General features: G+C 40.4%; 1 protein-coding gene across 3 annotated transcripts in view; it reads right to left on the bottom strand.

Annotated features, from left to right (window-relative positions):
- Positions 1–1,098: 1,098 nt before the first annotated feature.
- Positions 1,099–13,416, bottom strand: part of ZDHHC21 (zDHHC palmitoyltransferase 21) — a 39,915-nt gene continuing 27,597 nt past the window's right edge. For all 3 annotated transcript variants that reach the window (XM_080987935.1, XM_080987934.1, XM_080987933.1), the window contains 2 exons: positions 2,099–2,142; positions 1,099–1,620 (listed from right to left, as the gene is read on the bottom strand). In XM_080987935.1, the coding sequence (XP_080844061.1) occupies positions 1,488–1,620; positions 2,099–2,142 (177 nt within the window). In that variant the 3' untranslated portion in view covers positions 1,099–1,487. The remainder of the gene's footprint in view (positions 1,621–2,098; positions 2,143–13,416) is intronic.

Below are 13,416 nucleotides of genomic sequence, written 5' to 3' on the forward strand. Positions count from 1 at the left end.
AGCCTTCTGAATAGGGAACATCCTTTTAATGGGGAGCTATCTTGCTAATTTTTATTTTATTTTAAAGAATTCACCCATCCTGCTGAGTAGTACTTGACATAAACCTGAAATCAACACCAACATAGATCTTTGACTCGGATTACCGTTTGATCAGGTCTAATATTGCCTTATAGGTATGCCCGCTTCATCTTGCTTTTAATCACCAACTGCAATTTAATAAATTACTACAATCTCATACACACTTAACTACTGTTTATCTTTTAACATCCATATTTGCTATATATAAATACTATTTTTAAAAATATCTCCCACATATATTACCCAACCTATGCACGCTTGTGATTTAAATTCTATATATTTCTAGCAGTGACTATACAAAACAAGTATTATTTCAGTGACAACACAGTATTTTATATGTTTATATTAGCTATATTTTATACCGATCGGTAAAACCTATAGGTATGATCCAGCCAAAATTAAGCAGTGCAGTCTTCTGCAAGTCTGCTTGGAAGTAAGTCCTATTGAGTTCAATGGGACTTACCCCCCAGGTAAATGTGTTGAGGATTGCAGCGAAAACCCACAGAAACACATGTCATAATAAATTTGTTAGTCATTAAGGTGCTATAAGACCTTTGGATATTTTTGCTGCAACAGACTAGCACAGCTACCATTCAGGAAACCGATGGGCAGGTGGCTCACATGCCCCCCCCCAATTAGGATTGAAGAGATGCGTAACTTTGACTTGATCATGCCTAATTTTAAAAAATACACATCTACCACAAAGGGCTAATTATTGCATTTACAAAAAACAGGAAAAGAATCTTTTTCTTCCTTTTAGACTTAACAGTGGGCTGAATTCTTCTGCTTTGCTTTTACATAGGAACAATAGACACTTTTAAAATATATAAAACTGAGGACATAAGACACAAAATTGCCCTTGCTTTAAAAAAAGCCCAGTGTTAAAATGCCACCCTTTTCAAGAGATGAACCGTTCAACTGATATCATGCATCATAAATAAAAGACAACTTTGTGGATTTTAAGCCAGGTAAGCAGGAAAAGGGTCTTGCCACATAATCTAGTAAGTATTATTGATTAAAAAAAAAAGAATGAAAAAATTCAAGGCAGACAAGACACTTTTGAAACCTATTCATCTATGTAAAACATATCACACTGTCCAATATAAAAACAATTTTGTTCATAACTTTGTACATCAGCTGTGTTTGTTATTAACCTCAAATATTAAAGTAATTCCTCTAAAAAGCTAATTTGAAAGTAAGTACACTTTAAAAGTAAACAGAGAAATGTGCATTTAATCCCAATACGGAATCAAGATCATTATTATTAAAATAAAGCCTGGGGCACATTGTGACGTCTAAGATTGGTGGGTAGATTTTAATTGGCTTGAGGACTGTCATGGTTCTATTATCACAAAACCTGCAACACACTTCCAGCATGGAGGACCCATCTGTGCCCACCATCCATCTGTTTAGACGTGATTGGCAAAGTGGTGGGGAACTCTCAGTGGTCGCCTTTGCCTGAAAGGAATAAACCACAGGATCTTCCAGCGAGTGCCAAAAACTTCTGAGAAGGTCTGCTGCCATGGCTTTCGGGGTCTCGATCTACAGACGACAGCATTATTAGTGAAAGACAGCATTCCCATGGTGCACTTCAGTCAACGAGAACAATGCAGGTTGGCTGGGGAGCCATTACTTGACTCTGATGAATTGCATCCCAGCCACTACAAGAGCAGCTTTCCTTTCACTGCAGCATGCAGATGAGATTTAACTATGAGAAGCACGCACTGCATCTGTATCAACCAAAGGCAGCCTTAAAGCTACGGCAGCCCTCGTGATCTGCACAGTGTTTGCCAACAAAACAGAAACTTTCTCTAGAGCCTGTGCTTTGAAAAGGGAGTTTTGATGGCTTTAGATAGGAAAGAATAGTCTGGTGTTGTTTTTCGCTAAAGGGTCATACGAATCACGGCAAAACAGGGCATGCAAGGCTTTCATTGGTGCCTTCAGAGTTTCCTAAATAGACAATCTTTAACTGTATAGCCCCCCCATTAAGCCTTTAGCACATCAAAACAGAGATACTTACATGTCTTCGCAACAGTTTGCCAGTTTTTCTATGCTTGTAGTGTCCTGTTATAGAGAAGACATTCTTAAGTATTCCCTCGCACAGTGAAGATTGGAAAATAATTATTCCTGCAAATGCATATATAAAAGAACATACATACAAAGTTCTAATTCATGGCAAACTAAGGCCCGGGGGCCGGATCCGGGCCAATCGCCTTCTAAATCCAGCCCTTGGACAGTCCAGGGATCAGTGTGTTTTTACATAAGTAGAATGTGTCCTTTTATTTAAAATGCATCTCTGGGTTATTTGTGGGCATAGGAATTCATTCTTTTTTCCCCTTCAGAATATAGTCCAGCGCTCCACAAGGTCTGAGGGACAGTGCACCGGCCCCCTGCTGAAAAAGTCTGCTGACACCTGTTCTAATTGCATTAGAGATATTTAACACGTCTTACAGAATGAATATGGATATTATTCTGTAGCCAAAGCCAGTGCAAAAAAAATAAAATGAATGCCACGTGAGTGAGATGAATAAACACCTAGCAATAAAGGACAATGGGAGAGGGTTCACCTCAGCAATATCTCTCTCAAAATTACAAATACCTAAATACAGATGGGCGTTTACTCCTGCTAGATTCAACGTGCAGTTAAAATAATTATTAAAACCAGGCATTCCGTCAGGTAAGAGCTTGCTCCCCTGAAGAATGTAACTTATCATCCCCTATAGAAGAGATATATGAATAGCACCACTTAAAACCAGTGGTAAGACAAGTTTCCCATAGCAAAGGTCACAATCTTAAAGTGGTTTTGAATGTCAATCACCCAGTAGAAATCAGCATTTATTGCTTGCCTGCTCAGGTGGGTGAAGACTAAACACCATATAAACATAAGCAAAAACTTCTGCCTGCATTTGTGCTTCCCCGGTCTCTGTATAAGGCTGTCTATGATTACAGCCCAAGTGAATTTTATCACTTATTTCGTAAAGTGGCGCGAAGAGGTTTAGAAATACATGAGAACTGGGGTGTTGCAGAAGTTAAATTGGAATCTACCTGTAGATCTTGGGATGATTTGTAGTAAAGCAGCAAGGATTTCCGACTCCCATTTTTCTTTTTAAGCAACAAAAGTAACAAAATTACTTTCCCACCAAAATTAGGCTGCTCAAATGAACAGAAAGCACACCAGGAGCGGATGTTTGTGTGCAAAGATTGCAAGGTCAGTTCAGCTCTGGTATTGAAAAGAAATTCCCAAGCTCAAGAAGTCTTCAAAGACACCTTGTTCTCCCATCCTAACTACGAATCTTTGGCACCTGACTCTCACTGGTAGATCTTGGGGTTCTAGTAAAAAACTGATTATCTCTGACAGGCCCAAAGCCTGCATTAGAGACCTAACTGGTGTGCAATTGTTCACATGCTCTTTCTATCAGATATTGTACTGCGAAGATTTTGGTCTTCCATGAGCCCCAAGGAGGCAACAGGGTAGATATCCAAATGGATAAAAAGAACAATACATGATAGTATAATTTCCATAATATAACTGCAATAATCCTATTGTGTTCCTACTGTAAATAAAGAGGTATGTGTACAAAAAGCAAAAAAAAGCTTGACCACATTGCTAGGGTGGGGAGAATTAAACCAAATTGCAATAAATTGCAATAAAACATGCTCATATTTTCAAAGCCAAACTGATACGCTGCTCTATTTTGCTAATTCAGAACTTCTTCTATTTTAAAATACCTCCCTATTCCAGTAATAGCTTTTCTTTTTTTTCGGAATCTGAATGGGACTATCAATAGCCTATTTGATATTCAAAAAGGCTGCTCAGCAACCTCAGCTGAACACCATGAATAGAGGAATGGAGAAAAGAAACTACTGCCCTTTGAAAGTTAAATATGGAGACTGCTGAACACATGAAAGCAAGTTTGTCTCTCATCCACCTGCAAAGTTCTCCTACCAAGCAGATGGGCGAAATCTACTTTCAATGTGGAGCGAACTAATTTACCTTATGTGATTTTTTTTTGGACTGCAACTGAAAGTCAAGCCAGTAATTTGGAAGTAAAAGGATTGAAATATCATTCCTAAAACAGCCCCCTCCATGTGGAATGTCTCTCCCCCTCCCCATTTGTGTCTCATCACAAAGGATGGGTAACTTAAAAGGGTTTTCCCCTTTTTAAGTTGCTTTTACCCATATGAAGGCCCTGATCATTTGGGACCTTAAGTCCAGGGTCACTGTGGGGGGAGGGGCCTGCAATGACAATACAGGGGCTGTTTAAAGTTAGATTTGTAAAACAGTCTAAATCATAGAAAGATTTTGCCATTCACAGTTTTGTTTATGACCATGTGTAAGTATTCGAGAAAAAATCAGCAGCAAGTACAGAATACGGTGTCAGTTTAGTTTTAATTTGTGCAGTCTTCTTTTATATAAAGTGTAAAACTTGTAACTGCGCTAAAATTTCTCCTGCCCTATATTTTCATAACAGATACCATTAACAGTAAAGGGTGTTCTCTAGTGCACTCTGTATGCAGTCTTCATTTGTCACACTAAACCATGGTTTAGCACAAGCCACAGCAAACCATGGCAACATATACTTCCCCTTCCTCTTCCTCTGCAGATAGAAATAGGACTTTTTGTTTTCCCTTAAAAGCAGCTTGTTCTTTGATCCAAACTGTAGGTCATGGTTTACTAGCCATAGCTAACCACGGTTAACTTTCAAAAATCAGCTGTGGGAAACACCACTTGATGTTCAACCACAATTCCTTTCAAGTTGCTTTCAAGGCAAAAAGAAATACTGTATTTTTCTGTGTATAACACGCCCCCTATTTTTTGGGACTTCAAATTAAGAAAATGGTGGGAGACTTCCCAGAGTTATTAAGCTTTTTTTATGGGGGAATGCCCAGACTTGTTGAGCTTGGCAATCGGTCACCCGCCTGAACGCAGCTGCCAATCGCATGCCTCACAGAAGACAACCATCGTCTGCCCAATCGCCAACAGCAGCCAGAAATCGCCCACCCAATTGCCGCAACAACAGCCAATCCCAAACAGCCCTTGGCGCATACACCAGTCACCTGCCCAATCGCCACTGTATATCTCCTACTCATGGCTGCCAACAATCGCCCGCCCCCCCATGCACTACCCTGTATAAGACAACCCCAAATTTTTAACAATATTTTAAAATAAAAAACCCTTGTCTTATACACAGAAAAATACGGCAAGTTTCAATCCTCAGTCATCCTAAGGCTTGGAAATCAGATATGGGGAGATTTAATTTTGTCTGCATATATTATATATATGGCATGGGGGGGGGAGCGGTTGAAATATATATTTACATACATTGGGGACAGAGTGACTTTTGCAGCTGTTGTTAAGTTGAAAAACAATGAAGCACGGAGCAATGGATAAATTTCTGGAACAATAATGGGATATCAGCTCCGCCCAAGGCATGGTGGATAACAGCAACAACCATGGGAAAGAAAGCCATAACATCTTACAAGGACAGGAAGAAACATCACTGACAGAATACCGGTAACTGCCACACACAGGAAGAACAAGGATATAGTTTGAGTTCCTCACTTGCAATTTTATGAATCATTTAATGTGTCAACACGAATAGAAGTTATTAATATCGCAGTTGTTGTATGGGGGGTTATGATGATGACTGGAATGCAATGGAAATCAATAAGATTTTGGAACGCAGAAATAAAGCAAATAATCAATTTATCTAATCTAGCACGTGGGAGGCCACTTTACCAAAATTACATAATTCGGTATTTGAAAGATTGTTATTAATAATTGTATTATAAATCAGTATTGTTATAATGAGGCTATTATTGGTTTGTGATTGAAAACTAATAAAAAATATTATTTCAAAAACCCTATGTATGAGAAAAAAGGAAATATATATTTACACACAGAGTCTAAGGAAATATATAAGTTAAAATGTCCAGGTTTTTTTTTTTTAAAAAAGACGGATCCTAACAGTTGCATACAGAATGCCAGAATCCACCCAATTTTCATCCTTTAGCTCCTCACTCTTCCTTCCACAAGCTGTTTTTGATGACTGAGAGACATTCCAGAGGGAACATTTAATAAATAACAGCAACAAGTATAGGATTAGAAGAAACAATGGCCACAAACGCATGCACAGAAATGGCTTCTGCTTATGCCCAGGATGTTTAGATCCCTGCCAAAAGAATTTTTTTCCTCCAGCATTCGCCATGTAACATTTTAGAAGCAATATGACATAAATGCATCTTAAAGGCAGGAAGTGAAGTTAATTCGGACAACGTGGGAAAAATAAATGGAAAATGTAGGTAAGAATTAAACAATTATTCTGAAGAAGAGGAAAGTTCGATGTCTAGATGCTTAGCTCTACTTGTAAAAAGGTACAGATGGGCAAAGCCTATGTTACATTTATATCTCCCATCCCAGCTATACAGCAGCCCTTAACAATATTGATTGGTTCAATACGAGCTCAGAAGGTATGTTTCACTTTCTGAATTGCCAATATTTCCCGTGGCGTTTCAGCTTTCTCTAGCAATCTTGTATCTAAATAGTGACCCAGAATGACCCTGCTTAGCTCAGTACATCTCAGGAGATCACAGCTTGAAGTGGGCAAATGGGAATTCTTGTTCTTTCACTTAATAAGAGCACGTCCTGGTAGACGAGTTGCTTTTCATCTTAATGTCAGTAGTTAAATACTAAAACATTCTTGATTAATCCTAGATCTTCAAGGCTTGTTAAATGAACCTCTTATACCAATGAATCGGGAATATTTGAAAGTAGGAATCGTTAAGACTAAAACATTACCGCCCGATTTTCCCAGATGAAGCATTGAATATGGTAGCAGGCAACTATCAAAAACTGCTTTGAAAAAAAGTTCAAGTGATTGACTCATCAGCTTGCTTGAGAATTCTGAACCCGAAGAGATTTCATGGGATGGATCCAAGTTGATTCAATAGCTCCAGATGGCAATGAATGAACTGTCAGAGAGGAAGGAGCCATCCACCAGGTTTCCTCAAGGACCAGTGCTGGGCCCAGTGCTGTTTAATGTATTCTACAAATGAGTCAAAAGGAAACTCAGATCTACGACCGATGAAAATGGAAAATGGAGAACCCAGATAACAGGGTACTAGAATAGGAGTACTTGGCAAACAAAATACACTATTTTTTTTTAAGAACTCATAAATGCACAAGTGAAAGATGAGGAATAACTGGGTGCCAGCAAGAAGGATGTAAACGTTATGCTGGAAAATGGGCAGAGACTGGAACTCTAAAGTTCCATGTACTTTATAGAGCTATATAGCTCAAATTATGTTTTTTTAACAACTCTGCTTTCAGTACTCTAGTTTGAGTACAGTCATACCTCGGAAGTCGAACAGAATTCGTTCCAGAAGTCCGTTTGACTTCCAAAACGTTCAGGAACCAATGTGTGGCTCCTGCAGCCAATTGGAAGCCACAATTGACGTTCTGGTTCCAAAGAACATTCATGAACTGGAACACTCACTTCTGGGTTTGCAGCATTCAGGAACCAAAACGTTCGACTCGCAAGGCGTTCGACTTCCGAGGTACGACAGTACTGCTAGACTGAGGCCACAAAGCAGATCTGGGTCTGATCAGTGCCTGCATGAATAACTACCCAATAAACCCACATGGATATGATTTGGGTTCCAGGATGGATATTCCTATAAGAAAAAAATAATTGAATAAATAAAAGCCTAGCACTTTTAAGCCCCATCCAGCATATTTCTGGGCAACAGAAAAATATTCACAAGGTAGAAAAAAATGGAGAAGAGCTAGAACTTAAAATAGCTTTGCAGGCACATTCTAGGTGGAATAAACTTTGATATAGCTCATGCAAGTAACTGCATTGGATTTTAGCCTTATATTCCAGACTTATATTACAACTCCCATGAACCACAGCAAGCATGGCCAATGGCCAGGGAAGATAGTAGCTGCATTTCTGCAATATCTGGAGGGCCAAAGGTTCTCCACACTGATAGAAGTGCAATGTTAGCTTTGCTTCATACACTGCTACAATTATTTAGGAGCAAATAGCAACAACATTGTAGCTTTGTTTAGCAGTGCACATTTTAAAGTTCAAAATATGTCCAAGCCAATGGAGGTGTATCGGGTTCTGTTTTTAGAATTTCTGGACTTTTGAAAAATAATATGCACATTGAACCAAATGTATTCTAGAATATATTTCTAGAATTTCTAGCTCAATTTACAAGTCCCAATTACCACTGCATGACAAGGAGAGTAAGGACGAGTCCTTTGTCTCCTCCCTCCATCATAACATAAGTTTAAGGGGGGGGGGAGCCCAAACCCCGATATGTATTTGAATCTGTAGCTTCTATAGTAGTACCTCAGGTTAAGTACTTAATTCGTTCCGGAGGTCCGTTCTTAACCTGAAACTGTTCTTAACCTGAAGCACCACTTTAGCTAATGGGGCCTCCTGCTACCGCCGCTCCGCCGGAGCCCGATTTCTGTTCTCATCCTGAAGCAAAGTTCTTAACCTGAAGCACTATTTCTGGGTTTCTGTAACCTGAAGCGTAGGTAACCCGAGGTACCACTGTATTGGATTGAAAAGCTAAAACAAAACAAAAACCTTCCACCCCATAAGATACATTCTTACAAAGAGCTGTTTAAGAGGATTGCTTCTCTCCATATGAATCTACGCAGACCCGGAGATCAGCCTTTCTTCATGTGCCTCCTCTGCGTGATGTCTGGATGGTGGCAACACAAGAATGGGCCTTCTCTGTAGTGGCTCCCCGTCTGTGAAATGCTCTCCCCAGGGTGGTTCACCTGGCACCTTCATTATACACCTTTAGATGCCAGGCAAAAACGTTCCTCTTTAACCAGGCCTTTGACTGATCCGATTTACATCCTATGCCCTTTTAAAATGTGTTGTGGAAGGGGGGATTGTTGAGTTGTCTTTGTTTTTATTATACATTTTGTGTTTTCTTTATATTGTGATTTTATGTTACAAACCACTGAGATCTGTAGGTTTGGATGGTATACAAATTTAATAAATAATAACAACAGGAGCCAAAGTTATTCTTTTGGTGGTTGTTTTTTAGAGCTACAGAGCTTCTTTATAGTTATAGCCATTTACCTAGGTGTAGGTCCCACTGAAGGGTCACGGGTGGCGCTGTGGGTTAAACACAGAGCCTAGGACTTGCCGATCAGAAAGTCGGCGGTTCGAATCCCCGCGACGGGGTGAGCTCCCGTTGCTCTGTCCCAGCTCCTCCCAACCTAGCAGTTTGAAAGCACGTCAAAGTGCAAGTAGGTAAATAGGGACAGCTCCGGTGAGAAGGTAAATGGCATTTCTGTGCGCTGCTCTGGTTTGCCAGAAGCAGCTTAGTCATGTGGCCACATGACCCGGAAGCTGTACGCCGGCTCCCTTGGCCAATAAAGCGAGATGAGCGCCGCAACCCCAGAATCGGCCACGACTGGACCTAATGGTCAGGGGTCCCTTTACCTTTAAGGTCCCACTGAACTTCAGTGAGGCTTACTTCTGAGTAGACATGCACAGTTAATCTCATATCAAGAATGGCAGTGTTGCGTCTGAAAATTGTTTGCTTTGCACACCGATAGATGCAAATGCATGTTCCCATTTGAAGCTTGGGCCCTTCTCATGAGTAAAGCTGCATCTAACATTAAAAGCAACGGGGAATCCCTCATTCATAAAAGAGTTCCACAAATGCACTGTAGCACAGACTAGATAGACAACATAGGGCATCGAGATTTTAGTAATAAATGTACAATACGTGCCTTTCATGATGTCTGGAATCACTAAGATTTCTTAGATATCCAGCTATTTGAAGCCAAGCATTATTTTCATGCAAAGCAAAAAATTAGTAGGTTTACATCAGTTTCCCACTTTGGAACAAATATGTCTCAATTCCATTTCAAGGCTATATAGTGATTCCAGTTGACAATTTAATTTATAAAATCATTTAGCTCTCACAATGCCCATTCAGTTCAATGGGAAATTTAAACAGCTGTAAGTCACACAGTCCGTATAGTTAAAGCCATGGTTTTCCCAGTAGTGATGTATGGAAGTGAGAGCTGGACCATAAAGAAGGCTGATCGCCGAAGAATTGATGCTTTGGAATTATGGTGCTGGAGGAGACTCTTGAGAGTCCCATGGACTGCAAGAAGATCAAACGTATCCATTCTTAAGGAAATCAGGCCTACATGCTCACTGGAAGGACAGATCGTGAAGCTGAGGCTCCAATACAGACCCTGATGTTGGGAAAGATGGAGGGCACAAGGAGAAGGGGATGACAGAGGACAAGATGGTTGGACAGTGTTCTCGAAGCTACAAACATGAGTCTGACCAAACTGCGGGAGGCAGTGGAAGACAGGAGTGCCTGGCGTGCTCTGGTCCATGGGGTCACGAAGAGTCGGACACGACTAAACGACTAAACAACAACAACAAGTCACACAGTGCCTCTGAGATGGTACAACACCCAAGTCAAATAAATAAATTGTTAAAATTTGTGTTTTTTTATCTTACCCAATTTGCCGGAAAAGTGGTGTAAAATAATGTTAAAACACAAATGATTAAATTAAATTATCAAATGATAAATTATTGTTTATTGGGTAGTATATATGCCTGTAAATAAATAATCAACTAATTCAAAAGAGCCAAACAAGAGTAGGCTGAGAAAGCTAATAGGATAAAAAAAAAGGCCTTATAATTCCACGATGAAGAAAAATATAGGGCAAATCATACATGACTTAATTATTTTATATTTCAGTATATGTAGACGTAGACCATTATTGTCTTAGAAGAATGCGACATCCTACCCTGATCCTGATTGTTGCTCTACTAAAACTTAATTATAAGGATTAATACTGCCTTTGATTACATTTCTAGCATGTTTGAAAAAACAAGTAAAGCCCTAATTATTAAACTAATCAAAACAGTATTTAATAGATTATCAGATTGAGCATATGATTAAAATATTTTGCTTAATTATAATAAGATGCTTTTCATCTCCATAAATAAGTATTTTACAATATGGCTGTTCCAGGCTCCGGTCTGATGTTGTTATATGAAAATGTCTGCTATTTATGACAGACCAAGAAATTAACACTGTATGTAACAGGGATCAGAATATTATTTCCAATTACAGATAAGTCACTTGTTTTATGTTAAATAGTTGTTCTTCACAATCTTTCCTTTAAAGAAATTTTACTGAGCCAAACATGATACAATTTTTAATATTCTAAGGACAATTTTTGTATTCGTAATTTATATTTGCCTGGTGCCTTTGTTTCATATTTTCAGGTGCCGGGCAAAAACATTCCTCTTTTCCCAGGCCTTTGACTAATTAAACAAACAGTGGGAGAGGTATTCCTTTTGTTTGTAACTGTGGTACATATTTTTGAGTTTTTATATTGCAGATGGCCTTGTGATTTAATAAATAGCAACAATTATGATAATAATCAATTAGGCATCTAGCAAGAGATTTTTTTAGGATAAGGCTACTTAAGCAGCAGGGACACGGGTGGGACGCGAGTGGCGCTGTGGGTAAAACCGCAGCGCCTAGGACTTGCCGATCGCATGGTCGGCGGTTCGAATCCCCACGGCGGGGTGCGCTCCCGTCGTTCGGTCCCAGCGCCTGCCAACCTAGCAGTTCGAAAGCACCCCCGGGTGCAAGTAGATAAATAGGGACCGCTTACCAACGGGAAGGTAAACGGCATTCCGTGTGCTGCGCTGGCTCGCCAGATGCAGCTTGTCACGCTGGCCACGTGACCCGGAAGTGTCTGCGGACAGCGCTGGCTCCCGGCCTATAGAGTGAGATGAGCGCACAACCCTAGAGTCTGGCAAGACTGGCCCGTACGGGCAGGGGTACCTTTACCTTTACCTTTTACTTAAGCAGAAGTTTTGAAACCACACCTTCCAGTAATACTATATGTGTAACTTGTTTTATGATTGTAGCTGGAGTAGAAGTTCCCAGTTGCCCTAAAAGTAAACACTACAATCCACACCAAGCTCCTCTGTGCGGAGGTAGTCCTGCTGATTACAATGAAAGCACCAGGTCATCGTTCACCGCCGTCATTCACTGAAATGGGTGTGGGCAATGAGAGAAATACTGCAAAGAACAAAAATGTAAATGGTTCGCCATTTGGTACACAGGACAGAATCCTTTACAAATTTGAAGGGGACGCAAGTTGTGCACGAGCAGTTTAGTAAATGTTCCATGTATATTAGCATAGATAGATAGATAGATAGATAGATAGATAGATAGATAGATAGATAGATAGATAGATGATGGATAGAGATAGATAGATAGATAGATGATAGATAGATAGATGATAGATAGATAGATAGATAGATAGATAGATATAGATAGATAGGTGATAGATGATAGATGATAGATGATAATGATGATGATGATGATGATGATAAAATTTATTATTATTATTATTATTATTATTATTATTATCTACATCCCGCCCTCCCCAGCCAAAGCCAGGCTCAGGGCGGCTAACAACAATAAAATAGTACAACATTCTAAAATCATTTCATTATAAAATTAATTCAAATCAAATTGATGACAACCATTAGGCTAAAGTTCTGTGAAGATTGCCAAAGGAGGAAGTCAGGCTGTGCCCTGACCAAAGGCCTGGTGGAACAGCTCTGTCTTGCAGGCCCTGCGGAAAGATGTCAAGTCCCGCAGGGCCCTAATTTCTTGTGACAGAGCATTCCACCAGATTGGAGCCACAGCCAAAAAACCGCTGGCTCTAGTTGAGGCCAGCCTAACCTCTCTGTGGCCTGGGACCTTCCAGATGTTTTTGTTTGAAGACCATAAGTTCCTCTGTGGGACATACCAGGAGAGGGTATGTCTCTGTGGGACATACCAGGAGATAGATTTAGAAATATATATATAGCTAAAATTTTAAGCATGTACAGGGCCGTCTTACCCATAGGCGCCTTGGGTCCAGGGCACCCAGAGCGCCAGGCTCTCAGGTATGCCAGGCTGAGAGTCCGGGGCCCAAGAGTTGAGTCCAGGGAAGCCCGCCCATCGGTCAGAGCGCTGTGGCGGGCTCTTCTGCTGCAAGCGGCTCTGAGCCGTGAGTTTGGGGGCAACTGAGCCAGCGAGATGCTGAGGCAGCCAGCTGGCTCCGCCCTCCTGCATGCCTGAGACTGGGCAACCGGGGGGGGGCACCGGGCGGATCTCTGCACCCCGGCGCAGCATTTACTAAGACAGCCCTGAGCATGTATAATTTTAACAAAGTTTATTTAACCCCTTTCCATCAGTGTAGATCATTAAACAAAGCACATTTCCTTGACAAATTGGAAGGCCAAGGTAAATTTGTCCATACCGAAG

The sequence above is a fragment of the Podarcis pityusensis genome, assembly GCF_964106645.2.
Source record: "Podarcis pityusensis genome assembly, chromosome: 17".
Lineage (NCBI taxonomy): Eukaryota > Metazoa > Chordata > Lepidosauria > Squamata > Lacertidae > Podarcis > Podarcis pityusensis.